The sequence below is a fragment of the Mauremys reevesii genome, linkage group 18, assembly GCF_016161935.1.
Source record: "Mauremys reevesii isolate NIE-2019 linkage group 18, ASM1616193v1, whole genome shotgun sequence".
Taxonomy (NCBI): Eukaryota; Metazoa; Chordata; order Testudines; family Geoemydidae; genus Mauremys; species Mauremys reevesii.
Window position 1 is genome coordinate 7135723 of NC_052640.1, and position 27076 is coordinate 7162798.

General features: G+C 45.1%; 1 protein-coding gene across 7 annotated transcripts in view; it reads left to right on the forward strand.

Annotated features, from left to right (window-relative positions):
• Positions 1-3353: 3353 nt before the first annotated feature.
• CAMKK2 (calcium/calmodulin dependent protein kinase kinase 2) overlaps positions 3354-27076 on the forward strand; it is a 48725-nt gene continuing 25002 nt past the window's right edge. For 3 of the 7 annotated variants that reach the window (XR_005589604.1, XM_039505346.1, XM_039505347.1), the window contains exons 1-7: positions 3354-3787; positions 18748-18981; positions 19245-19324; positions 22723-22770; positions 23389-23442; positions 24272-24323; positions 25242-25375. Coding sequence is in view for 6 of the 7 variants with exons in the window: in XM_039505346.1 (XP_039361280.1) it covers positions 18804-18981; positions 19245-19324; positions 22723-22770; positions 23389-23442; positions 24272-24323; positions 25242-25375 (546 nt within the window). In the remaining variant the exon portion in view is untranslated. The remainder of the gene's footprint in view (positions 3788-18747; positions 18982-19244; positions 19325-22722; positions 22771-23388; positions 23443-24271; positions 24324-25241; positions 25376-27076) is intronic. The other 4 variants (XM_039505343.1, XM_039505342.1, XM_039505345.1 and 1 more) reach the window with 4 other exon arrangements.

Consider the following 27076-nt stretch of genomic DNA (forward strand, 5'->3'; position numbering starts at 1 on the left):
CTGTTATTACCCAGTGTGGCACTTAATTGACCTATTGACTAATGTAGAATTTCATTTAAAACGTGTCTTTGCCTTTAATATGTTTGCAGGCACTATTTCTAGAGATGATATTAGCAGAAAGGAAAGAAATAGAATCCTATTGATGCAGGACCTTTGTCCCACTGCTTGCCCTCTCTATTGTGCTAAACAGACACATCTATGTGCAAAGAAAGTGAAACATGGTAGATTAATTTGGTGCAGTGGGGAAACCTATATCAGCTTAAACGTTTTTATTGCAGATGCATTAATGAGTGTGTTTCATGGGGGGGGGTGCACTTTACTCACTCTGATTTATGTATCGATAAATGAGGACAACTGCTAACTTAGGGCTCAATTCACCTATCGTTGGATCCATCCTTAGAAGAAAACTTTTTAATGCTTATATAGTTTGTGTATAGTATTTATAGACACACACACATTGGGAGGCAGTCTGAGTCCAGAGGATAGAAATTCAGGAAATTCTGAGACCTATTCTTGGCCCGTCGGGGTAAGTTGTTTCACGTCACTGTGTCTCAGTGGGATACTTTTTGCTCCTGTAAAGCACTTTGAGATCTACAGATGAAAAGCGCTAGATTAAGCGGTAGTTATTGTTAACTGGTGCAAACAAGATGAAAACTAAATCTACCGATTTCAGTGGCGTTACTGTGATTTATTTGGTATAGATGAGATTTTAAGGGAGGTCGAATAAGTGTAGCTTAGTATTGCTTCACACCTTTTAGTTTACATCATGCTGTGGATGTTGGCAGATAACTAAGTGTTTCAACTCTTAAAACAGTAGCTGCATTTCAGACCTCAGTGAAAAGCATCTTGGTTTTACACAGGAAGCTTTATAAGGACACCATTTTAAATAAAGCCAGTGTTTTGGCCATGGAGGCCCTTCCTCTTACATTATTCAACCCCTCTGATGGGAAAGCACTTGAACTTCAATCCATAATCTTGTGAAATAGTCTGGAACACCTCCTAGCACTTACATTACAATTGTAGGTCTGTCCAGCTTCTATAACGATTAAATTTCTTGTCAAAATAATACAGCTCTGTCATATAGTTAATATTGATCTGACTGTTGAAGTGTAGAATCTTGAAGTGATGCCTTTGTAGGTGTCTGAAAGCAAAACAAGGTGTGAGGCGATGCTGTGTTCACTCTGAAGCTCACCTGCCTTTCTCACTTTGTGAGATGGTCCAGTTAATCTGATCCCTACAGTTTGAAAACAAAGTTACTGTGGTGTTAAATGGGAGTGGGTTTGGCAAGAAAGAAGTCATCATTAGAATTAATAAAGCAGGGGGTACAAAGGTTGGTAGTAGATTTGGCAATGACATGCAGATATGGGCAAGGAGAGAAATTAAGTTTATAAACTGCTACTTTTTTTTCATAATTTAAAGAGAGGATGGTTGCTTTAACATTCCTGCTGAATTTTATAGCTCCTTTTATCCAATCTTGAAGTGCTTCTCAATCATTTTAATCAAGTTTTTTTCAGAACATCTTTTAAGAGAGGTAAGCAAGATATTGGTTGGGCCAAAACTTGACACATTCCGTTTGCAAAGTACACCTCTACCCCGATATAACGCGATCCAATATAACATGAATTCAGATATAACACGGTAAAGCAGCGCTCCAGCGGATCAAAGCAAGTTCGATTATAATGCAGTTTCACCTAAAATGTGGTAAGATTTTTTTTTTTGGCTCCCAAGGACAGCGTTGTATCGAGGTAGAGGTGTAGTTGTAATCCTAGATGGGAGCAGGAGTGCGATGGGTTGTTTAAAACCTATTTCGGTAATGTGCAGGATGGTAATGCATTTGTCCCTCGCATTTTCTGTGTTTATATTTTGTGATGTACAGTATGGTGTATATGTTTTGCAGTACATTGCGATCTGTCTCTTTTCATATGGAGAGTGCCAGCTGCTGCTGCCAAACCCTGAGAGGCTGTCCCATAATGTAGTGTCTGTAAGCGTGTGTACATTTTGCTGAAGATTTCACTGTTACACTTCCAAGACTAGTTTTACAATGTGTAGGGCCCCAAGTTGCTTCCTACTGTACTTGGGGGTGGGGGGTGGAAATCTGGATGTGAACTATCTGCAGTTGTCTTGCTGCTACAGAGGGGAATGAGGTTGACTCATGAGCTGTGTAATCTGCAGTTAGAGAAAAGAGGCTGAAAATGGCCACTACTTTGCTTGTGCTTAAAGTTGTTTAGGATCAAGAAGTGGAGATGGAAAAGACCTGCACTGCTGGGGTCACACCAGCAATTGCTGAACCTCTCCTCCCCTCTCTCTCACACACCTACTCACACAAAGTTTTTTAAATAAAACTGCTTAAACATAGTTTTTGCTTTGTTGACTGCAAACAGGAATTCTGTCACAGCTTGATGGGTCACTGTGGCCAGACCTAAGTAGTGTTCAGAAACAGTGCTGTACCCTGGCTCTGTATATAGTCTAGAGCGTCATTGTTTAAACATGGCTTGGTCTTGTCTGTGTTGGCTGTCTACTCTTGTTAGAACCTGGTTTGGCCAAAACATAAGTACAGGGCGAAATCTTGGCCTTACTGAGGTGAGTGGCAAAACTCCCATGCACTTCAATGGGCCAGGATTTCACCCACTGTTTTTAAATTGATTAGCCTGTGCATACAGAATCATGGATAAACTTTATCTGCTTGCATGGGATGGACTTGCACTCATTTTAAAGGGGACATTACATTGGCACTTAGGCCAGGGCAGTGAGCTGAGAATTCCAGAGATTTGGGTTCTGGTCTCTGTTCTGCCTCTGATTTACTGTGTGCCTTTGGGGGAAGTTACTTCTTCTCTGTCTGTTTCCTCATCATCAAAATTAAGATCATTATATTTTCCTTCGTAAAGCTGTGTGGGCTCTCTGGATGAAAAGCTGGACTAATTGCTAAGTATCATTTTGATTGTTAAACTGATCAAACTGGCTGAACAAAATTTATTCTTAGCCAAAAGGCCAGGGAAGAAGTTATCTAAAAGGGTGTCATAGGGAAGAGGGAGAAAAGTTGTTCACCTTAGCCTCTAAGGATAGAACAAGAAGCAATGGACTTAAACTGCAGCAAGGGAGGTTTAGGTTGGACATTAGGAAAAAGTTCCTAATTGTCAGGGTGGTTAAACACTGGAATAAATTGCCTAGGGAGGTTGCAGAATCTCCATCTCTGGAGCTATTTAAGAGCAGGTTAGATAAATGTCTTATCAGTATCAGGGATGGTCTAGACAGTATTTGGTCCTGCCATGAGGGCAGGGGACTGGACTCGATGACCTCTCGAGGTCCCTTCCAGTGCTTGAATCTATAAGTTATTTCCCTGAAATGGCTTTTCTAAAGGGTGAGCGACTGGGGGTCTGCAAGGGAAGCTAGGGAGACAGGCCGTTCTGCACCCTCCAGCACGCAAGGAGAGACTAGAGAGCGCGTGTGTTGAGTGCCGCCCGTTTTCCATTCCCTGCTGGCGTCTGCCTCTGTCTGTGCAGCTTGAGAGCAAAATTGAAAGCAAAAAGGCGCTGGGAGAGAGCTGCGTGCAGGCTGCACATCTGGGCCAGTCAGCGAAGCTCTGGCTTTGCAGCGGCCAATAACAAGGGTGCTGGTGAAATCTGACTCTCTCCTTCTGGGCCGGAAAATCTCCCAGTCGCAGCCAATCGAGGTGCCGCTGGCAGCAGCTGGGGGAAGAGCTGCTGCGCCGGGGGAAGGTGGGGATCGCAGCGCAATGGAGACCCAGAAGAAGGGGGCGGCTGCGGCTGTGCCCGGGGGCGATTGCTAGGTAAGCGGGGGCTCCGTGCCCCTTATTCCGGGGGGAGGCGGGCATGCAGCTCGCTGCTCTTCCCGCGGAGGGAGCCAGGCACCCGAGACCGGCCGCGGCGTTTTCCGCTTGTCGGTGGGTGGAGGGATTTAATTCTTGCTTTGCCCTGGAATTGGGACCGGACTCCGGGCGGGGGTGCGGGCGCGGGGAGGGGATGGCGGAGTGGGCGGGTGTTGCAGCCCGTGTCTGGCTGGCAGGGGGAGGCCTGGGCCAGCCCAGAGAAGGGGAGTCGCTTTGCCCGGGGCTCTGTGTGTGGGGGGCGGGGGGAGATAGTCCCCGGTATCTCCGCGCTGGATGGTGCTGCGTCTTCTGGCCCCTGCTGCATCCTTGGCTAGTGCAGAGGATGGACCCCAAAGTACCACGGGAGCAAAGAGAGGCCTGGGCTTGGCTGGTGGGGAGATGCTGGGTGGAAGAGGAGCTGCAGCTCGGTGGAGGGTGGCTCCCTGAAGTGATGTTATGCAGGGACCATGCTGGGAAACGAATAAGATACTGGCCGGGGTGGGGCGGGACCCGCAAAGGACGTGGGATGGGAACCTGGTGAGAGGCTCTGCCCTGCCTCTCCAACGGGGCTTTCTTTGTTTGGCGCTGGTGGCTGGTGCCTGTCACTCAGCTGCCGCTGGGTACGAGAGGTGAGCTGTGATCCTGTCCAGCTCCCCGGGCCTGGGAATGCTGCGCGGATGGGGCGCCCACGTGCAGAACCCGGCAGCTGCTGCCATAGGGCAGTATGCACCCCTGAGTTAGCTTAGTCCGCGTGCCCTTAGGGGGAGCCTGGCTTGGATCTGCCCTCTTTCAAATATGTATGTGGGTGGGGGCTCATTCCTCCTCATCCTCCCCTGTCAAGCCCTGTCCTCTCAAGCGCACGTGATAGTGATGGCTGGGAAGAATCAAATCCCCGGCCCCCCACTTCTTCATTAGCTGAAAGTCGACTGGTCTCCCCCCACCCTGCCAAAAAACAAACTAAACAGCAACACACCCCCACAGCAGCCAGAAAGAGGCAAGACTGACAGGCTCTTCAGACCCTAGGGGCTAAGGAACTTGCAGCACCTGTTCCCATCCCCAGTGCGCACACAACCATTTTTGCATTTTTCACAGGTTGGGGGAAAAGGGAACTAGTTTTCACTTCTGTTTCTACTCAGGTGTCTGGGGTTTTATGCACTAGCCCAGCATGGCAGTGTTTGGGTTGCAAACTCTGGTGAGGGAGGGTTAGTTAAGAATATGTTTCTGTTGGAGTAAAGCCCCCAAGTTCTTCCTGTTGGAGCTAGGTTTGGCAAAGCCTTTTTTTTTTATGGCCATTTTTATCCTAAGAAAATGTAAGGTTGGGGCCAGTTTTGACCTGATAGTGTGTCTCTAAATGGAGATGTGGGAGCTGCAAAAAGGCCAGTCTTTTAACTCTCGGGGCAGTAGCTATCAGTTTATAAACTGATTGTTTGTTTTTGTATGTTTTGGGAATAGGAATGATACAAATAATTCCAGAGCCCAAGTGGCCACCATTAAATTAGCCTCCCCTATAGCTTTCTTTTACTGCTGTAGGCCTATGCTCACCCCCTTTTTTAGGATTGTTCCAGATTATGTCAAGGTATGAGCTTAACAAACAGGTGCAATATGCTAATATTTTTAAGTTAGTGCCAACCGCCCCCTCCCTTGTTCTAGGTTTCCCTGCAGCTCCATGTGTGTCGGAAGCAGCCCTGTTTAGTAAACCCTTTAACAGTCAGGTTTCCCTTTAGCCTCCCACCCTAGCTCCTGTTTGTTTCATTTTGCATTGCATCCTGACTTCTGGCTCTGGCTACTTTCACAGCCACTGAGGCCTTCTTGTTGATCTGACTTGTATCTCCTATAATCTGCTCCTGATGCAGCTCTCTGCACTCTCCCACATGAGACTGTCTCCGCATTTCCCCCAGTTTCACACTGGGGGAGGATTGAAAACTTCTTGTTCCTTCAAGCGGTTGCTCTGATTTTTTTTTTTTTCCCCAGTAGTATTTTTCATCTGCACATTGAGCAGCCAGCACATTTACTTTCCCTCAGGATACCACTGGACATTAACATTCCAGAATAAGGAGAGTGTTTCGTATTTATCTCAGCTGAGATGACATTACTTATACTTCTCCCCCCTTCTGTCTGCTCTGTGTGTGTCTGCTGTGTAGCAGTGTGTACTTCTCTATATTTGTTTTGATTAAACTAACGGGCCTATTCTCCCCTTATTGCAAGTTCAGATCACTTGTGACCATCAGTGACCAAGTCTTCATAGTTTACATAAATTATTTCATTCTCCACCAAACAAAATGCCCTTTTCTTTAATAACAATACCTAGTTCTTGTGTAATGATATTTATCCATAGATCTCAAAGCATGGAGGTTAGTATCGTTATCCCCATTTTACAGATGGGGAAACTGAGGCACGGGGTCTCAGTCCAGGGCTCTATCCACTAGTCACATTGTTTAAGTTACCCTTTCTATAAAGCGCTGTCTGATGGAACTACATAGTGCATGCTTCTCATTTTCCCTTTAGTAATACTAAGAGACTGTCGAGATTTCTTTATAAATACTGTCTTGAGCGTGTTTGTGTTTTAGCATGAGAATCTATTTTAATTCTCTCGTTTTGTAATTTTCCGACTATTTCTCTCTGTAATGCAACTTATCTTTAGTAAAGCCTTTTGAAAATCCTCTAGAAAGCACTGTGTAGATTCACATCATTTTTGTTGTTTATCTCAAAATAATTTGATTGTTAAAAAGTATGAGCAGAGTGGAGAAGAATGGTCCAGCTCTCTAGTCGGGGGTTTCGGATGCCAGGGTTCAGCTTCCTGCTCCACCACTGACTTCCTGTGTGACCTTGGGCAAGACACTTTAGACTCTCAGTGCCTCAGTTCTCCATCTGTAAAGTGGGGATATAGCACTGCCCTGCCTCACAGGAGTGCTACGAGGAGAAATACACGAAAGATTGTGAGGCACTAAGCTATGGTCATGTGGGCTCTATGTAAGTACCTAAAAGACTTAAATTGTTTGGATCAGAAGGAAAGATCTTTTCAGGTTAAATTTGAAAAGAAATGGAGTCAGTGTGGTTGAGAGATACAGAAAGACATGAGCTGCAGAGGAGAAGGCTTTCACACCATCAGTGGCCAATGGTAAAGAGACTTGCTGTGTGCTGATACTCAAGAGTTGTAGAAGCAGTGAAAGAAGAAGAGAGAGAGCAAAATCCTTAGAAGGTTTTAAAGAGGGAGCCATTGAAGCAAATCCTGAGGCCAATGGGGAGTTATGGAGGCGTTGCGTGCAAGGAGGCTGGCAACTGCAGCCAAGGACTGCACATGCTTACGTGCACACGCACACCATTGGGAGAGCTGGAAACTGGCTAGAGACATGGGACTTCTCATAGTGAAGGCAGGAGGAGATGAAGGCATGGATGAGGATTGGTTCAGAAGCGATACATAGGCATCATTGCAGAGGGGATGGTAGGCAACTTGTTGATGGAGGAGGAGGAGGAGGAAGAAGAGAGTTTAGGGTCATGGATTACTACAGTTAAAGGCAAAGGGGAAATGTGAGTTGAGGAGGAAGATAACTCTCTCACTTTCAGTAAATGTGTATCTGAAGGAAACAGAGACAAAACCACAATCTTACTTGCTCAAGACACCCAGAGAGAGGTCGGGGGGGTACCAGTAATGCCGTGACCATATACATGGCGTTGAGCATCATCAGCATAGAAGTGGCAGCAAAAGGACAAAGTAAACAGCAGAGCATCTGACTGTGTGGCCCTCCTTAGAAGAGGGGTCTTAGCAGAGCATGAGCCATCACCAGAGACAAGGCCTAATCTGAGCTGCACAGGTATACAGCCAGAGTAACTCCACTGGCTTCAGCAGAATCCTCCTGGGTTGATGCTAGTGTAATAGAGATCAAAATCTGGTGCCATGAGTGCTTAGAAAGGAGGAGCTTTATGATCCCAGGGAGCCAGAGGTGCCTGCATAGCGATGGAGATGATCCAGCTTCATTCCTTAGGATTTGGGGCTGCACTGAGCTCAAAGAGAATGAAGACAGATATCCAGCCAGAAGGAGGAGGCTGCTCACTCCACCGAGAGTGGCTTCTGTGCTACAACTAGAACAAAACCAGACTTAAGTCCAGTGGAGTTTGATGAGATCAGCTACTTGGAGGCTTTGCCAAGCCCCTGTTCAATGGTTTGTACTGTAATACACTCCCAAAGGCTTGAAAACACCTGTCTTTGGCTTTCATTTATTTCACCGTTCTTGCTGGATTTCACCTGTTAGCAAATGCTGCTCAGTACAGTACAAGGTCCAGTCAATTTCACAGTTCAGGAGAGCAGTGAGCAAGCAAACTAGTTCAGTTTCCTTGGGATCTCTCTGGGCAAGGATTTGCAATAACTGCTGAAAGCCATTCAGCAAATACTTATCTGAGACTCATGAACTGATACAGGAGCAGGAGCCCTATCTTATGTCTGTGAAGCTTGGGATTTAAGGCATCCAAGAATGGTCAAGTAAAGCGATAGTCTCCATGGATGTGTGAATGGTGAATTTAGTGCTGGTCAAAGGTGCTGATTAACTGCTTTGGAGAGTGGTTTTCTCTAGCCACAGAACGTGGTGGGAGAGCAGCACTGTCTGTGACCTGGAGAGATCTCTTTCAGGGGGAGAAATGGGAGAGAAGGCAGTTAATTCTCTGCTGGGGCTACCAGTAAGGGGGCCAATTAGTGCCAGTTTTTCTGGTAGTTCTGGTGATGTTGCCCCCAGTCTACCAGGAGCTGAACAGGGACCCACCAAACTCATTTAATATTGGACCACTTTAGCGCTGAGGGCAGGGATTGTCTCTTTTCTTTGCTTGTACAGTGCCTGGGACAATGGCGCCCCAATACCAGTTTGAGGTCTTTGAGCACTACCATAATATACTTACTTTTCCTCACAACCTGGCCTTGCAGTTAGTCAGTCCACAGTGTCCTAGAAGTGAAAAGGCTGTCTGTCCTTGTAGGTATCCCTTGCCTGAAATGAATATGGTATGTAGGTTTAAAAATAAAACCCACTTGTAACCAAATGACTTTAAGTATCTTGCTGAGCAATATCAAACCAAGGGAACGCAGCTTTCATTAGACGGTTAAAGCATTTTGGGGGATCGGGGCTTTGTTTTCAGCCCAATTCTGCGTAATGACTTTTAAGTGGAGTTCACAAAGCTGCTCATTCCCTAACTAGCAGGGAGAACTTATTAAAATTATTATTTGTATGAATCCTGGGAGGATTCCTCTTGGCTAGGTATTAGTGGAGGGAGCTAACATATTTATGAGTGATACATGTACACATGCATTCAAGCAAGGTTTTCATCTGGAAAGTGCCAATAATTGGGGCTTTTAGTAGTCAGATGCTGCTACACAAAGTTCCCTGGCATCTTTTCTCCTTCAACTGACAGGCGATCAAGCAGATCAATGCAGAGGAATTATTTTTGGGAGGTGGGGATTGGTTTGGGGTTTTTGTTTTCCAGACCCGATCTGTTTTATGGTGGCAAAGTGCTTCTGCTGTTGCTAAACTCGATCTGGCTGCTGCTCTATTAACAGTGCATTTTAAAAAATTAAATAATTATCAGATTTACAAATTCTTTCGGCACATTCATAAAGTCAGCTCCCTAGGAGGTGGGAGGCTTGATCCTACTGCTCACATACTTTGCTGCTGTGAGCTCCAGGGTTGGAATTTGACCAAGACACTGGAGCCAATGCTAATGGGAGCTAAGGAGGCTGAGTACCTCACATAACAGGCCACACAGGCCCTAATTTAGCAAAGTGCTTAAGCATGGGCCTAATTTTAAGCATGTGAGTAGTCTCATTGAAGTCAATGGGACTGTTGATGTGCTTAAAGTTAAGTACGTGCTTAAGTGCTTTGCTCAACTGAGGTCTTAGTGCGTGCAGGCAATAGCTGTATCCTCCAGAGTATCTGCAAATGCTTCACCAAGATAAGAGCTGTGGTTTTCCTCCCAGCAGTGGCTCTCACATTTCTTATCAAGATTCTTGAAGTTCTTGTAAAATGTCATTTTTTACTCCTCTGGGAATCTACCTGCCAATCCCTCAGAGTTATGCACACCCCCAGCTCAGCCCTCGCATTGATTTTCACTCTTGCCATTTTCGGTTGGATGGGCAAGGCAGAGGGAAGTAGCCCTATAACTCACCAAACAGTTAACAAAGATCATTAGTGCTCACCCCTCACTGGCGGATCGAGCCTCATGGGGCACACTGGTCCCAACCATGGGATCATAAGTGGAGGCAGGACTAGGGTTGCCAACTTTCTACTTGAACAAAACTGAACAGCCTTGCCCCACCTCCTCCTCTGAGGCCCTGCTCCCGCTCACCCCATGCTCACTCACTCACTTATTTTCACCGGGCTGGCTCAGAGGGTTGGAGTGCAGGAGGGGATGATGGCTCCAGCTGGGGGTGCAGGCTCTGGGGTGGGGCTGGGGATGAGGAGTTTGAGGTGCAGGAGGGTGCTCCAGGCAGGGATCAAGTGGATCGGAGGGCAGGAGGGGAATCAGGGCTGAGGCAGGGAGTTAGGGCGCAGGAGGGGGTACAGGCTCTGGGCTGCGCTTACCTCAGGCAGCTCCTGGAAGCAGCGGCATGTCCTCCCTCTGGCTCCTACATGGAGGTGTGACCAGGTGGCTCTGTGTGGTGCACGCTGCCTCATCTGCAGGCACCGCTCCCGCAGCTTCCATTGGCCGCAGTTCCTGGCCAATGGGAGCTGCAGAGCTGGCACTTGGGGCGGGGGCAGCACATAGGGGCAGCCAGGGGTCTCTATGCTTAGGAGCCAGAGAGGGGACATGCGGGAGCCGCACAGAGCCAGGCACATAGGGAGCTGCGCCGCTGACCAGACTTTTAACGGCCCCGTCAGCAGTGCTGTCCGGAGCTGCCAGGGTCCCTTTTCAACCAGGCATTCCAGTTGAAAACTGGACACCTGACAACCCTAGGCAGGACTCAGTTGGCCTCTGGCATTTTTATCATCGTGTTATCAAACTCTCTTCTGAGTTGCACCAATGTAAAGTGCAATGGTGGGAGATTTTTATCAAAAAATCTAATGTAGATATAGTCTTTGTGTACTACAGTTGCTAGCGGGTTTCCATCAAGGTTTTTGTTAGCCTGTAGGAGGAGGTGGCATGTGATCAGTGCCACCATTATTACAAATTGTATTTTTGTCATCTTGTTCTTGGACGTTATGAGAGACCCTTTGATCACAAAAAGTGAAATGATGACTGTACTTTGTCTAGCAAAAATGAGGCAACTGATCCCCATTGTTCTCTGGTTAACTTTTAACCAGGATGCAGAAAAGAATAGCACTTTGTTGGCTATTAGATTAGTCAAGACATTAACAAGGCAAATGCCTATTCAGATGTGGAGGGGGGAGCTAGGGAATCCAAAAGTGAGCTTGGATCTGTCTTCAGTCATTCTTAGCCCTTTTTTGGTGTTTGTACAGGTCAATTCCTAGGCTCGGAGGTGTTACCGCAATGCAAATAATAGATTATCTTTATTTAACAGATGGGGAATTGGGGCCCAGAAAAGTGAAGTGACTTGCCCAAGGTCACACAGGAAGTCCGTGGCAGTGCTAGCAGTGGAACCCAGCTCTCTTTAGACCCAGTCCTTAGGTTTAGCCCCAAGACTATCCCTTTCCTCCCCCGCCCAACAGGGGAAGTATTAGCTATTGCAGCACACAGTACGCTAGCTTGTACCATTTTCAGAAATGACTCCAATGAGCTGGTCCAGGGGGATATGCTAATGACTGACTTGCTTAATTCTGGTTCCCAGATGATGAGATATGAACTCTTTGCATTCCTATGAATTGTAGCTAGCCTGACTTTGTTTTTTGGCTTTTCTTTAAGTCAATTTATTGCTGTTAAAAGATTAACAGCTCTGGAGCCTGTATTTGTCTGTCGACCCCTGGGCCAGGTACAGCACTGGCAGTGGCAGTCCAGGTTTCCATAACACTAGGCTGACCAGATAGCAAGTGTGAGAAATCAGGACAGGTGTGGGGAGGGGTAATAGGAGCCTGTATAAGAAAAAGCCCCAAATATCAGGACTGTCCCTATAAATTCGGGACATCTGGTCACCCTACATAACACCCCCCCCCCCCCCACAGTCGTCTTGTTTTGCTAGGACAGATCAGAGTCCTTACTCAATACGTGGCCTTGCTGATGAGACTGTCAAAAGAGGCTAGTTAGTGGTGGGAATGAAAGCACATAGCAGTGTTACTATCTTTTCATCCCTTGCTCCATCGACGTATATCAAGAAATGAAACTGCCTAGATACTGAAGATTCAGAGAAGCAAGAGCTAAGTGGGGTGATGAGTTAACGTGCTTGGCTTTAATCTCTGAGGTCTGGATTTAAATCCTGGCTGAGATCACTGGGTATTCTCATTTTAATGGCCCTAAAAAGGCTCAGGACATGAGCAGCAGGGATGCTGCTGCTCTGAATTGAATCTTCTTCCTGTATATTACATGTGTGAGCTGATCTTGTCTGTAACGGTAGAGACAATGACCTCTGTACAGTGCTTATCACTTAACATAAAGAGCATTGGCAGGGTTGTATTAGAGTCTAGAGTTAGGGTCACAGGGAGAACTGCAGGTCAGGACCGAAGGACATTGGGAAGAAGGAGATGACTGACGCTGCACAGTACAGCCAGTCCCTCATATTCATGGATACCACCTTAAAAATATATGAAACTAAAATAAACTAAAACCTGTAAGGGAATTCTGTCTGAGTCAGAAAGGCATCTCAGGGGAGTCCAGTGTAAACGAGCAATGTATGCTTCCCCCTGGCCCCGCCCACTTTCTTTCTCCTGAAATTCTTGAGCTATCAAACTTGAGAAGCTGGGGTCTTTTGGGCTAAAAATTAACAAAACACAACTCCTTCTGGAGGATCAAATGCTTTATTCACCACTGGCTTAAGTGAGGGGAACTCCATTGAGTTAGGGAAATGCACCCTCTCTGGCCAACTGTGAATTTGGCACCAAGCATCTATAAATACGTGTCTAGAAAGTTTCTCTCTTCCCTTGCATCAGCTTCCTGTTCCCAGCCTTTCTTAGCTTTGCAACATGTTCGCTGCCAGTAAACTCTTAGCATGTTGTTTATCAATTAAAACTTTTACACTTAATGGCTGCTTTTCCTCTCTGTGTTCTTCTGCATTCAGCGTGTTTGATGGATTCATAAATCACCCTCTGATGCTACAGATTTCGTTTTGCATGTAATGTTATTAGGCAGCACTCAACTACAGTTTTGATAGGAACAGTATCAATGAACAAATAACTTGCAAAGGAGTTGTTTTTACTCCCTACCATCAAATATTGTGTAGTTTTACCTTGTGCTGTTAATCAGTTGCCATGTTCCACTCCATAGGTGGTTGCATTTTCAGTGGTGTGCAAAGTGAGGGTGTATATAATTATAATATACACTCTGCAATCCTTTGGATGGGGAAAGGCATTCTATAAATGTCAGACTGCTTCTCCTCCTCCTCACTAAGGTCAACCTCATGCCCATACCATTTTGTTAAGCCATGCGGACTTTTGAGTGATACTAGCATTGCATGGAATTATTTCATTTTAATATTTGACTTATTTCTGAATTAGATGTGCAGTTGTTTGCCTTTAATATTCTTACTGCAGTGGGTATGGCTTATATAGAGAGAGCAGCCCACAGGCAAAACGTGCCAATAAAAAATTATACATACCAGACTTTTCTGCTTCTTGCAGATTTTCCATGTGTGTGGCTCTACAACAAGGTAGTTATTTTATTTGCATCCTTGCAGCATGCTTTGATCCAACGCCACAATGGGCCAGTGTTCCACATGTGTGCAGTTTATGGGATTACAGGGTGTTGGCAATAATGGCGAGACAAGCAAATACATTTTTCTTCTCAAAGTAATTCATTTCCAGTCCAGCTTTGCCTTTTTTTCTCCAGCTGATTAAATTTATATCCTCCTCCTCCTCAGATTCCCCATATGCTTATTACAAAGAAAAACAGACTGCATGATCATTAGATTCTGCACATTCCCACGAACTGGCTGCATGATTAGCCCTTCTTGAAAGGCAATGGGTTTGTGGAATATTTGTGTGGGGGTCTAATTTGGTCATTGTGTTATCTAAGTTTTAAGACAACAGGTTTACCTCCCAGTTCTCAGGCCCAGTCATTTCTCCTGCCCAGAGCAACACAGGTAAGGAAGTCTGGATTTTCTGCCTTGACGCTGCCTGCGTAAAGTGCCACAGTTCTTAGACATAAAGCTTTGTGTTGAGGGTCTGATGCTCTTTAGCCTGCTTACAGAGCACAGGAAGCCTGCTTGAATTAATCAGCCTTGATATGTTTAGCCTTGTCAAGCCAATTAACTCCCCAAGTCCAGTGCACTCTCTCTGCTCCAAAGTGTTGCTGATACTTTGTGACTTAAATTCACGTTTACACAAGTATTAGCCCAGAACCTGTTCACCATGAGCCTTTTAATCCCTGCTAGTCTTCAAGCAGCTGCCCTATTAATGAAAAAAGATTCTAATGTGACAAGCAAGTGGCTAGTTATGGCTGTGTCTGTATTAACCTTGCAAAGCATATGAACGTTGCCGTCTCCCTTAACGTAGGAGGGGTACTGAGTACTTTCGGAAATCTCTGCTTTCGTATTGCTATAAAACCCTGGCAGGTACCAGAAACAAATGCAAAGCAGCACAGTAGTTTAAACCACTACAGGTGAAAATTCATGTCACCTACGTAAGACCCAAATAAAGCCATATTTTCTGCAGGTGAAGTGTGAGGGCTGAAATCCATCTCTCAATGAGGGATCTGGGTGCAGAGCAGCCGTGCAGCCCTTCTGTTCTAGTGATTCCTTCTCAGGGTCCCCACCTGCCCCAGCAAGGGGCAGAGGGGACTCTGAGGTCATGTAATTGGGATCCAGGCTTGCCAATGCTGCAGCCATCACACACCTTCTTCTGTTTGTGGAGGGCCGGTGTGCGGCGTAAATGTGCACATTTTCACCACCTCGATGGATATTGCTCTGACTTCATTTCATACTCTTTCTGAAGGGCTGGAAGCTATTTTCTGTTGGGTAAAGACTAGCTGCAAAATCTAGCATTTCTGGTAAGTAGCCCAAGCCCTGCATGGGCCCTGGCATACAATGGCCAGTCTAGGTTTGGATAATTGTGGTGATATAGGCAGAGGGTGATGATGGCCAGCTGATAAGCATACACACCCCAGAATGCTAGCTGTGATCCTCCTTAGCTCGGGCCTTTGCAATACACCACATCAAGGGCAAGCTAGCTTTCCACTTCTTTCAGTTTCATCTCGCTATGCCCCATGAATGAGAAACGCCCAGGTTCTTCCTTGTTTGGTGTGGTTTCTGAAGTGAGGTGGCGGTGAATGGTGGGGGTGCAGGGCGCAGCGCTTTGGCAATGGTTCCTGGTTAATGGGAAAGCTATTTATCTCTGCAAGCTGGCATGGTTCCTAAAAGAACCTACAGCAAATGGAAACCAGCCTTTAAGAGCCATCTGCTCTCTTTGCTTGTTTGCTTTTCAGTTTTCTTAATGCACCACTCTAGGGAGTGCATTAATGCACTTGTGCTGTGCAATTCTAATGGATTCACAAGTCCAGTGTCATTTACTAGTGCAGCTGCTTTGCTCCTAAGCAGTTTTGTTCCATGGATTTGCCGGCAGCCACAAGAATGCTCACACCCAAAGGCCCGGGCCAGCTCCCCCTGAACTTGATGGGGATTTATTTTGACAATTTCAGTGGCAGCAGGATTGGACTCTCAAGATGCTGAGCGCCCTGAAGTTCCAAGGAGCCTGATTTTTTCAAACCTTGCCTTTAATTTTGCACATGCAGATTTGGGTGTGTGCTTTGTTCATGCCTTTCCCTGGCAACTGCAAAAATGAAGGCTCAATGGAAAAGATCAGATGAAGTATCCATTGATCCTGCTCCATTGAAGTCAGGCTGTGTGTGCAATGGAAGGACAAGCTTGCTGCCGTGCTGGGTCCAATGCAGTCTTCCTCAGGAATGGTTAACATTTAAATCTTTAATTTCAGTGGCTTCTTTGCCCTCCCCCTGCCAGACCATGGAGGCACCAAGGGGCCGCCAATCCACATCAACAACCTGAACTTAATAGAGTAGCTGCCAAACCTGGAGGCTTCTTGGCTGAGAACAGGGGTCCAGGAACACATTTGCAAAATAGATAGATACAAGCAGCTTTGCTCCCAGCCAAATAGCACAGCGTCCTAGCTAGCACACATCAATAACAGACTTCCTGTCGGAGAGAAAAAATTCCTATCTAGTGTTCCTGGATATTAGGCATCCCAACTCTTTTGAACAGCAAGGGACAGATGAATCTATCGGGGGGGAGGAATCCATCCCTTCTTAAATAATTTACCCTTTCTGCTAAGAACTGGTCTTATTTGTATCTTTCATTGTATTTTAATTCCTTTTTCTTCTTTGTCTCTTAATCTGCAAGCAGTAAACTGTGATGTGCCAAAAAAAAGCAGCATAGTTTTGTCAGTGGACCATTCCTGCTTCAGAGAAAATGGTCTCATTTATGCAGACGATTCTGTGTCTGAAATGGCAATTATGCAATTATAAAGGCTTTAAGAGGGAAAGAGAGTGCTTGTTTTTTTTTTATATTTGACATGTAATTTCTACTATATTGATTCAGAGCAGCTATGCCAGAGGGCACAGCATAATGGAAATTTTTAATTTTAGACAAGTGGATCTAATTTTAAGCAGCCACCTTATTGAGGTGTTGGAACAACATGGCAAAAATAAATAAATAAATCATTGTTTGTGGTGGTGTTTTTTTACTGGTGGCAACTTGTCAACCTAGAAATTAAAAATAAAATTGTGTTGCAGTGGGAAAAGCAGTAATCTTTCTGCCTGTGTATTCCAGACTTGCTAAAATAAAACTCCCAGCCTGTTATCTCAGCCAAGTTGTTTCTGGCAACTCGGAAATGCTGTCTCGTCCAGCTGACACTTGGGTCATTCACGGGTTTTTACAGCAATCCACTTTGGACAAGCAAAGATTCCACTGCTTAATTTCACCTTGATGGTTTTCAGAGAAATAACTGTATGGAACTGTCTCTAATGCATCAGAGCTGTAGAGACTTGCCAATTATATTGTCTTTTTTTAAACTAAGTTAATTTTGCAGTCATTACCATGGTTCATAAATCTAATTTAAAAAAAAAACTAAAATGGGAAAATATAGAAAGCAGACAATGGATCGAGGATAAGCTAAAATAATGTGGTAGATTGCAGGATTTGGACCTAAAAAAAATAACCAGTCAGGTCTTTATGCCCATGTGTTGTCCCTTTGGCTTCAGTGGTGTCCTGGACAGGTGCAGAGTTCTGCCTACCCAGACCAGATTTCAGAGTCAGGGCCCTAGTCCAGATAAAGGCCTGGTCTTTGAAGATACTGAGTACTCCCAGGACCATAAAACGTTCTGGGAAGGGATGGTCTTTTCTCCATTGCCTAGCACAAGAGGGCATGATCCTGATTGGATCATTGGGTACTAGTGGAATACAAAAAAAATATACAGTAATGTCCATTGATATTTATTGTAGTTGCATCTATGCATCTGAGAGCAGAGGGCCCGATTCGGGCCCTATTGAAGTTGACGATACAACTCCCCTGACCGTAAATAGGATCAGGCTAGGGTGTCTGGCTTTTCTTAAGGAACTTAATGCTGATGCTCAGGGTTGTTTATATAGGTTAGAGTAAAAGGAATATTACTGTCTAAACATTTCTCTTTCTGCGTTCTGGGAGGCAGTTATGTGAGAGAATCCTAGCCAAATGTTTATACCTGGTCTTAGCTTTTACCCTGTTGTGCTAATAGTGGATCATCAACATTTTAAATAAAAGCCTCATAATAATAATTCAAACAGCAATAATACTGTGCACTTCTCATTCAAGGATCTCAAAGCACATTGCAGATATTAAGCCTCGCCATGTCTCTGTGACATAAGTAAGGAATGTATAGAGTTTACTTTGCTTGCCACTGAAATGCAGTAGCTATTTAAGAACTCACAGGAACACCACCCAGCAGTCTGTCAGAAAGTGAGGAAAACCAGTATGTCTAACTGAAAATGCAAGGGGCATTTAGGGAGACAGCATCTAATTGTAACTTGAATTAAAATTGGGCAAGGACACTGGGACTAACATCTGCTGTTACAAAAAGTGCCACAGGACCTTTAATGGCCCCACGGGACACCACTCCAAGGCTGTCTTCTCCTGTTCTGAAGCCTGATCTTATTAAACAACAACAAACAGACCTAACAAGCTGCCTATGCAGAAGTACAAAACAAACTGACATACCGGTAATTCTTTCTTCTAACCTTTGTCTGTCCCAACCCATCTTTGTTGTGGTCCTTTTCTTTGCTTGTCTGATTTGGATTGTAAGCTTTTTGGGGCAGGAACTGTTTCCTTTATTTCTGTAAAGCATCAAATATGCTCAGGGCACTACATCAATAATTTACAGAAGGGCCCCAAACCTTGAATCTGAAATTTGTGCTCTGTGTACCCCAGATTCAGATGCTCCAGAACTTGGGTTTGAAATCCAGATCTGAATCCAAAGCTTCCCAGATCTCATAGGTGTTAGTATTTAGCATGTTGCAGAGATTGGATCTAGCTTAAAATTCTGATCCGAACCCAAATCTTGAGGTCTGGCTTGGCCCCATCTCTGCTAACATTAATAGGAATTAGCTGGATCACTACTGCTTCGGATGGAAAACTACCACCTGTCAAATTGCCAACTCCGTGGTGCTCATTGGATAATTAGTGAATAATTCTGTAGCGTGACAAGTGCCAGAATTATTGACTTTCAAAGAAATTGTTAGATCAGTTAAACATCCAGCTAACAGTAAGTCTTGTCTTTAAATAAGCCTGTGAATGATCCATGGCCAATAGGTATAGCATTACAAAGTTGCTGCTAACTATATCTTATGCTTTTAGATTACTCTCTCTGATGGAGCTATGCCATCAGTTGGGATGAAGCCGGCCAGTGCATCATGCCATCATGTGTTCCCAGCAGACCTACCACCAAGAGACCCGTTTGTTACGATGAACCACGCAGCCAGTGCAGGAAGGCACCTGACTATCTGTGTAGCTTGTTGTCACTGACCATTGAGTACTTGGGCATGGAGTCTGTTGTTGTGGTGACAGAGTATGATTCGACTGGTGCCTCAGGTGAGGAGTGGGGACAGGACAGACGGGAGGAAGATGAGCATGTGGAACACTGCGGAGAAGAAATGATGGTGTCTGATAGCCAGGGTCTTGCAGGGGAGGGTGTTTCTGGCGCTCTAGGGGGCCCCCAGAGATGACAAGGGAGCCAAAAGCCAAGCTGAATCTTTCAGGTCAAAAACTATCTCGACAGGAAAGATCACAGTCACCCAGTAGCACTGCAGGTGTGAATGAACGTTACGTTTACCCATCTCTCCCTTATTCTCCAGTTACATCTCCACATTCTTCTCCTCGGTTGCCCCGGAGGCCAACAGTGGAATCAAATAAAGTTTCTATTACAGGTTTTCAGGTAAGGAAAAATATATCCTATGTAACTGAATGTTTTGCACAGACTCTGCATTTCTGTGATATGTGTGTGGCTTTCCTGAGTATAGACCAGTTACTATTGCCGCAGTCTTACTGGTTCAGGATGCTTTTAGCCTACTGCTTTTTGGCACAACCCCTTATTCATGGAGGGGTCCTCTTTCGATAGTGTTTTGTGAACTTTAAAGGAAATTCAGAATAGGGTGCAGCCCTAATGAGCCAAAGGTCTTGGGGATTCCTGAATTTATCGTATAATCAGATGTCCCTGAATATTTGCTCCTGTGGAAATTGCAGAAGAGCTCTGCTTCTGTGGGGGCTGGGTGTTGTGTATGGCTGGAGCATGAGTCTCCTGTCTAAGTTCAAAAGAATAGGGGCTTGACTTGTGCAACCCATGACAGACATAACCGATGTTGAGTTAACTGAGAGTCTTGGCTGGGAGTCACTCACTCAGCAGGGCACAGTAATTTTTAAAAGTTAACACTTCTCAATGTTCTGAGGTCAGTTTAATTGCTAAGTAATCTAATGCTGTGTTTATCTTCACCTTCTGGGTGAGGCGAACCTGGTGTTCTTATTAAAGCTTTCTCAGTGGAAGCAACCATGGATCACCGTGCATGCACTCTCCTCACCCCTTGTAGGTGGAGACCTCCTGACAGGGGCTTTTCCCTCTCTCTCCCGCCAGGCTGTTCAGTTCCCTGCCTGCACTGTCCCCAGCAAGCCAGATTGCCTAAACAGACCAGCATCTGTGCTTTGCTGTCTCATCAGTGACTGTGAACAATGTACTGTTCAACTACTCATGCCAGCAGTTGAGAGTTATCACACAGCTCTTTATAAGCAAGCACATTTACTCTTACGGTGAAAGCATTACAGAGAAAACATTTAAAAACAAAAAAGAAGTTCCTATACATATGCTTAACGCTTACCAGAGGTCAGTCACCCAAAGTCTTTCCAGCCCTGCCCTTGGACAGAAGGTCCTGTCCATTTGCTGGATCAGAAAGAAGGCTATTTATCCAAAAGCGATTTCTTTGTCTGTCTGGTCTCTGGAGAATCCAGTTTGGACTAGTATATGCAGCCTCTGCAGCTGGTGGTACTTCTCTGAAGGTGTTAGAACCTGAGTGAATTTGCCTAATCACCCCCCACTGTTGTAATTCCTGGATGATGTGTGGTCACTCTTCCCCATGGAAGTGCCTGGCCCACAATGATACAGTGCCTGGCCTGGCCCACAATACAGTGCCTGGCCCACAATGATACATACACTTAATATAGTAAGATCTGTCCAAAATATTGCAGGAAATTGCCATATCTGTCACGGGGGCTATAAGGTTGTGAATTGTCCAAGTGCTACTCTAGGGCGGTTTGATCCCAGCTCTGAGTAGAACTCATGAGTTCCTGGCTTCCAGTCCTGTGCTTGGACCACTAGATCATACCACTCTGAATCAGGACATACTGGCTTCTCTTCCTGTGAATGTAGCAGCTATTATGGGGATTGCAACTCATTTGTGCATCATGAGTTTCTCTATGCAACTTGAACATGGGGAGAATCCTGTGTACCTGCCCTAACTCCCCCAAACAGAGATTCTTCCCTGTCTGTGTGTGTGTGGCTATATTAATGGAACCCTGGCAGTATTTATCACAGCCGACAGTACCACAAATTGGGGGAAGGAATGAAGGGGGAGGGAAATGAGAGACTCTTTAGGAATATGTATAAGGAGTTCTGTGATCTCTGACAACAGCAGCTGATTAAAAAGAGGTGGGAGAAATTAATTCCTCCTGCCCATTCTTGCTTAATTATGTATTTGAAAGGAAATGCATTTATTCTAATAATGCTCATCTTCTGGCAATAAATCTGTGCATGTTTTATACAATGGGTGGAAGGCATGTGGTCAGTTAGCTTAAAAAGAGACCTCTTCCTAAGGAATATCTCGTTCAGGGCTAGCAGAGGTGAGCTTCCCCTTGTAACTGAATTAGCAAAGTGTAGTCATCAGTGCTGAAAAGCAATAACTCAGAATAACCAAATGCTCACAATACAAGATAACATGTTATGTTGCAAGGTGCTGATCACCCTGATGCTCCTAGTGAAGTCAGTAAAGGCCTCATCCAACAACATTGCAGTAAGTGGGAGTTTTGCCATTGATGCTCATGGGAGCAGGGGCTTGGGCCTAAATAAATTAGTCAGTGCTTTGCAGGATTGTCTCTCATGTGCTTTTCCAGAAGAAGGTATTTCATAGGAGGGTTCAGATTGGAGTGTTAACCCTTGAGGAATTGGTCATTACAAAGGCCATGTCTGCACTAGCAAGCTTACAGCAGTACAGCTGTACCGATACAGCTTTGCTGCTGTAAGATCACTCATGTAGCCACGTTATGCTGGGGGGAGAGAGTTCTCCCGTTGACATCATAAACCACCTCCAATGAGTGGCAGTAGCTATGTTGGCGGGAGAGCGTCTCCTGCCAACATAACACTGTCTACATCAGTGCTTCTGTTGGTGTAACTTATGTCTCTCAGGGGTGTGGTTTTTTTCACACCACTGAGCAATCTAAGTTATGTCGACAAAAGTAGTAATGTAGACATGGCCTCAGTAACTGGTCTCAGTTCTTCACGTGTAATTAACTAGTTGTTAATTATGATAAAACGACAGCAAAATGAGGGTCTTATTGGTGCTTGAAACAATGTTCAAAGGAGAGTGGACTTGATCTTCAGCCCAGTGCATGGGAAATGTGAATGTAAAAAAACACCGTCTGAAATAGTGAGCAGATACACTGTATTGCATGCCCAGAACCTGTCGTCTCTAACACAGAACAGGCAGTAAATGTCTGCTGGACAGTGTGTTAGACATAATAAAGGTATTTGGAAGTTAGTCACTGTTAGTTAAGGACTAAACTTTCCACTGCTTACAAGGCCTGGGGCACTCTGATAGGTTTATAACCTGTTAATTTCAGCTACCGATCTTTATATACCTATTTAATGTGAGTGGTTCTTATTGAGAACGATCACTTGAATATCAGTAATTAGCCATGTGTAGAAATTCCCAATCTTGGCAAATGACTGTCATTTATTGCTAATGAAATCAAACATTATAGTTACAATCTGAATGGATTTACATTACCTAACAAATACAGTAATCTGCAGAGTAAAAGATGACATTTATTGTCTAAAGAACATTACATCTGTGATTTAAGAGGCTGTTACTGTTTCAGGATTGTTTTTTTCCCCTCTCTCTCCAGTTAATTGACTCTAATGGTGCTCTGATGTCTCGAGTTTTTTTGGAGCTGTTTATGAATAATACATTTCTTCTTCCTGTGCAAAAAAAAAAAAAATTGCAAATAAATACGTGATTGTTTTTGTTATGCCACTGGTTCACGTCAAACTTTTTTTTCCTCCCTTTGTAGGACTGTGTGCAGCTTAATCAATATAAATTGAAAGATGAAATCGGAAAGGTGAATACTTTACAGATTTGGCATACGAGCATTAGGCTGGGATTTTCAGGGGGGCTATTTAATTTCTTTTATCCTAAGCTCACACCTTCACAAGTATACTCCATTAAATGTCCTCACCCCTGCTACTTTTTTCAGTTGTGCTACAAGGTTAATTTCTAGTCCAATGAAACATAGCAGGTATAATTTTCCATGCAAGAAGGTGATCTGGCCCCAAGCTATTAAGCTCTGTACCAGAGTTTTTTAATAAATTGGTCAGCACCTGTGGTGATTCCCTGCTCAGAAATGTCCCCAAGATGGCTACTGGTGTATCAGAACTCTCAAGTGACCTGCCTGCATTGGAGCCTGAGAGGCTACAGCACTTGAAACCCACTGTGTTTGTATTGCTAGTGGGCAGTTTGAATGGAAATGTTCTGTGCCACGCTGAGCTCAAACTTGGGGGTCAGCTTGTGGCTGTGCTGGAGCAGAGGGAGGAGCCCCACAATCATTGTGAATTTGAGGGCCTACAAAGGAGTCCAGAGAGCGACCTCATGTTTCGCCCATAGTGGGAGCCATGGTGGCTAATGTGTTTCTCTGACGGCCCCCAGTCAGTAACCTATGGCTGCTGGTGTATTTTTCTAGGGCTCCTATGGGGTTGTGAAGCTCGCGTACAATGAAGATGACAACACCTACTATGTGAGTATCGTTAGTGGAGATTCTCTGGTGGAGCGTAGTCTAGTGCTGGGTGCCAGGGCGGACCTGCCTCACCGCCAGCTTCTGGATGGAGTCGTGAGCAGTCCAGCCAGCTCTCTAGCTCCCTGATCTGACACCCACCTTCCCAGCTTTTCTGGGCTGGGCACCAAATCTAATAGCACGCACCAATCAAACAGCACTGCCAGAGGCTGCTGCCTCCCTTGTTTGGCAGGCAGGAATCCTGCAGCTTAGAGACTCTTCCTGTTCTCCTCACCCAGCTGCATCTTCTTCCACATCCCTGGCTCCTGCATCAACTTGCCTTGGAGGGGAGAAAATGTGCTGCTTGGCTAGCTGATGAGGTGTGGGAGGAGTATTTCTCAGCTGGCCCAAGGGCACCAAGCAGGAGCAAGACCTGCCTTAAGGCCATGCTGCCCTTGTGGAGTCAAGATCTTAGGTGGGTGAACCTGGTGGCAAGACCAGAAGGGGGCAGAGAACCTGGGGGAAGGGGCAGAGAAAGTTCTGGGATGTGGGGAGAGGAGAGACTGGGAGACACGAGAGGGGAAGAGATTCCCCCTCAGGTATATCATGGGGGAGCTGCCCCCAAAGATGCTGTATGTGAGCAGAACAATGTCTCCCCAGTGCTTCTGAAGATGGATCAAAAACACTACTTTGTCCTATGAGGTTTGCGCTCCCTTCTCATCCCCTACACCAGGCCCATTTGGCTTTGCACAAAGGTCCAACGTCTGCCCCCAAGAGCGAGGTTTCAACCTACACGTGTGAGTTCTTTGCAATAGTAGTGACAGAATCTATTTACATATTAATTGTATTGCAGGCAATGAAAGTTCTTTCCAAAAAGAAGCTCATGAGACAAGCAGGGTTTCCACGTAAGTAACAAATGGGTGTTCGGTGTGTGGAGAACTAGTGAGATCTATAGCTGAGCAGCAGAGATGGTGGGGTGGGGGAAACATAGCCCCACAGTCTCTGACAGCAGAATTACCATATATGTATGAGGCAGAGATCCTGGTTGGAAAGTGTTTTGTGGCAGTGATGAATTTTGTGTCTATTGATGTTGGAAGTTTGGGGCAAGGGCTGGAGTGATGGAGGGAAGGTTAATTTGGGGGTTAGGGCAGTGGACTGGGAACCAGAAGATCTCGGCTCTGTTCCTGGCTCTGACAGACATCCTGTGTGACTTTGGGCTGGTCACTTAATTGTGCTGTGCCTAGCTAATGATCCAACCGGCAGACCAAATTCGGTGATGAATCCTGGTCACATGCCACCTGAGCCATGTTGCACATATGCTAAGAAGAAGCATCAGAGTGGAATTTGGCCCAGAGACTGAGGGCATAAATTTTTAAAGACTCAACAGAGAAAATAAACAAGTTCTTGCCTTCAAAAATGAGGGGTTTGGGAATTTTGATCAGCTGCATTTTGTGCTATTCTGTAGACTGTATCTCAGACACTATTGAAATTAAATGTAGATATTTGTCTTGGTAAGGTCATCAGTGACCATGCGTATTAAGCAATCATTTGGCCTTTCTCTCTTTTAAATGATCTTTTTGTTAGTGCATTTTGCGGTGCACTAGGATTATTCAAACACATGCATCATGGCATGCTCCTCAGAGGTGCCCAATACCTGCAGAAAAGGCGGCGGGGAGGGGAAATCTTTGCACTGCTGAAGATCAGGCCTTTTATCCTGTGACCGTTAATGAGGTGCTACCTTGGCTCAGCCACATATATTAGCCGCCAGCTTTTATTACTTGTCTTGTGCTATCTGCCTCTTGTATCTTTACCATTTTAAACAGGCCGCCCACCTCCTCGAGGTGCCAAAGCCACATCCGAAGGCTGTCTGGAACCAAAAGGGCCTATTGAACAGGTGTACCAAGAGATTGCCATCTTGAAAAAGCTGGACCATCCTAATGTAGTGAAACTGGTGGAGGTGAGACTGGCTGAAATGTTAACTTGCAATCACAATATTAGGGTGTGCGGGGACCTGAAAGTGTTCAGTGCAGAATACAGGTTTTCCTTGAATAGCAGGACGTTTGTCATCCGGAAAGCCATTCCTATATTGATCTGTCCAGTGTGGTTGAAGGACCATCTTTAAAATAAATAAGTAATAAATAATAATAAATCTTCAGAGCATTCAGGCGTCTAGCTTGACTCAACCAATGCCCGTTTGTAGATTTACATGGAGGGATGCATGTGCAATTGGTTTTCTGTGGGCTTCAGTAACCTGTTTTGTGGACACACACACTGGATGTGCAGTCCAGTTGTGCTTGGACACCAGGAATAAAATGATCTCTGCTCTGCAAGGCACTCAGTATGCATCAATCTGAAAGAGAAATGGTAATCTAGGAGCATCTCTGTGTACCAGTCAAGATGGAATTGTGGGTCTGGTTCCTATATCTCAGAATTAGATGCTTGTTTTCCTCCATTTTAAAATGGTGATTTTTGGTAATAGGTAATAATTGGAGATATACCGATCTCCTAGAACTGGAAGGGACCTTGAAAGGTCATTGAGTCCAGTCCCCTGCCTTCACTAGCAGGACCAATTTTTGCCCCAGATCTCTAAGTGGCCCCCTCAAGGATTGAGCTCACAACCCTGGGTTTAGCAGGCCAATGCTCAAACCACTGAGCTATCCCTCCCCCCTAATGTTGGTTTTTGTGACTGACTGCAAAAACCATCAGATTATTTGGGGAAATGTAAAAGGTCAAGTCCATTTTGGGGAGGAGGGGAGTGGTGTTTCCAGGGGTTCTGTGCGAGAGATCACATATGCTCTAAGTCAGGGGTAGGCAACCTATGGCACGGGTGCCGAAGGTGACACGCGAGCTGATTTTCAGTGGCACTCACACTGCCTGGGTCCTGGCCACTGGTCCGTGGGACTCTGCATTTTATTTTAATTTTAAATGAAGCTTCTTAAACATTTTAAAAACCTTATTTACTTTACATACAACGATAGTTTAGTTCATATATTATAGACTTATAGAAAGAGACCTTCTAAAAACGTTAAAATGTATTACTGGCACGCAAAACCTTAACTTAGAGTGAATAAATGAAGATTTGGCACACCACTTCTGAAAGGTTGCCGACCCCTGCTCTAAGTGATTGTTGTTTTGTTGCTCTAGGAAGGCAGCAAAAAGTGTAACTTCTCCTTGTCTGCATAAAGTGCCATAAATCCCAGCCCCATTCTATAATCCTGGATCAGTCCCTGTACAAAGGCTCTGAAGCTTTAAGGTGCTGCATCCCTCCTGTGTAGTGCTGAGCATCCGGAACTCATTAACTTCAGGGGGAGCTGAGTGTGCTGAGGATCTTACTGGATGGGGCTCAAAGAGAGAATCACTTTTATTTTTACCTATATTTATTTCAGTAAAGGAGCTTGTTTGATTTGGTCCCCGCACTCAGCAGTAGAAGAAAACCTGCAGTCTCTGTGTACAGAACCTGCCGAAAGCATAATTTGATTGTAATGCTGAGGGAGTGTAAATGGTCCTCTAAAGCCATATGCCCAATTACGTCTCAGGGGTTTTTCATTCTGAGTTGAGGAATAATCCATATGCTCCAACTTGCTCTTTCAGCATCTACTGTGGAATCGCAGTATACAGTATCCCCTTGGATGGTTTCTCTGGCCTTTTTTTTTTTAAT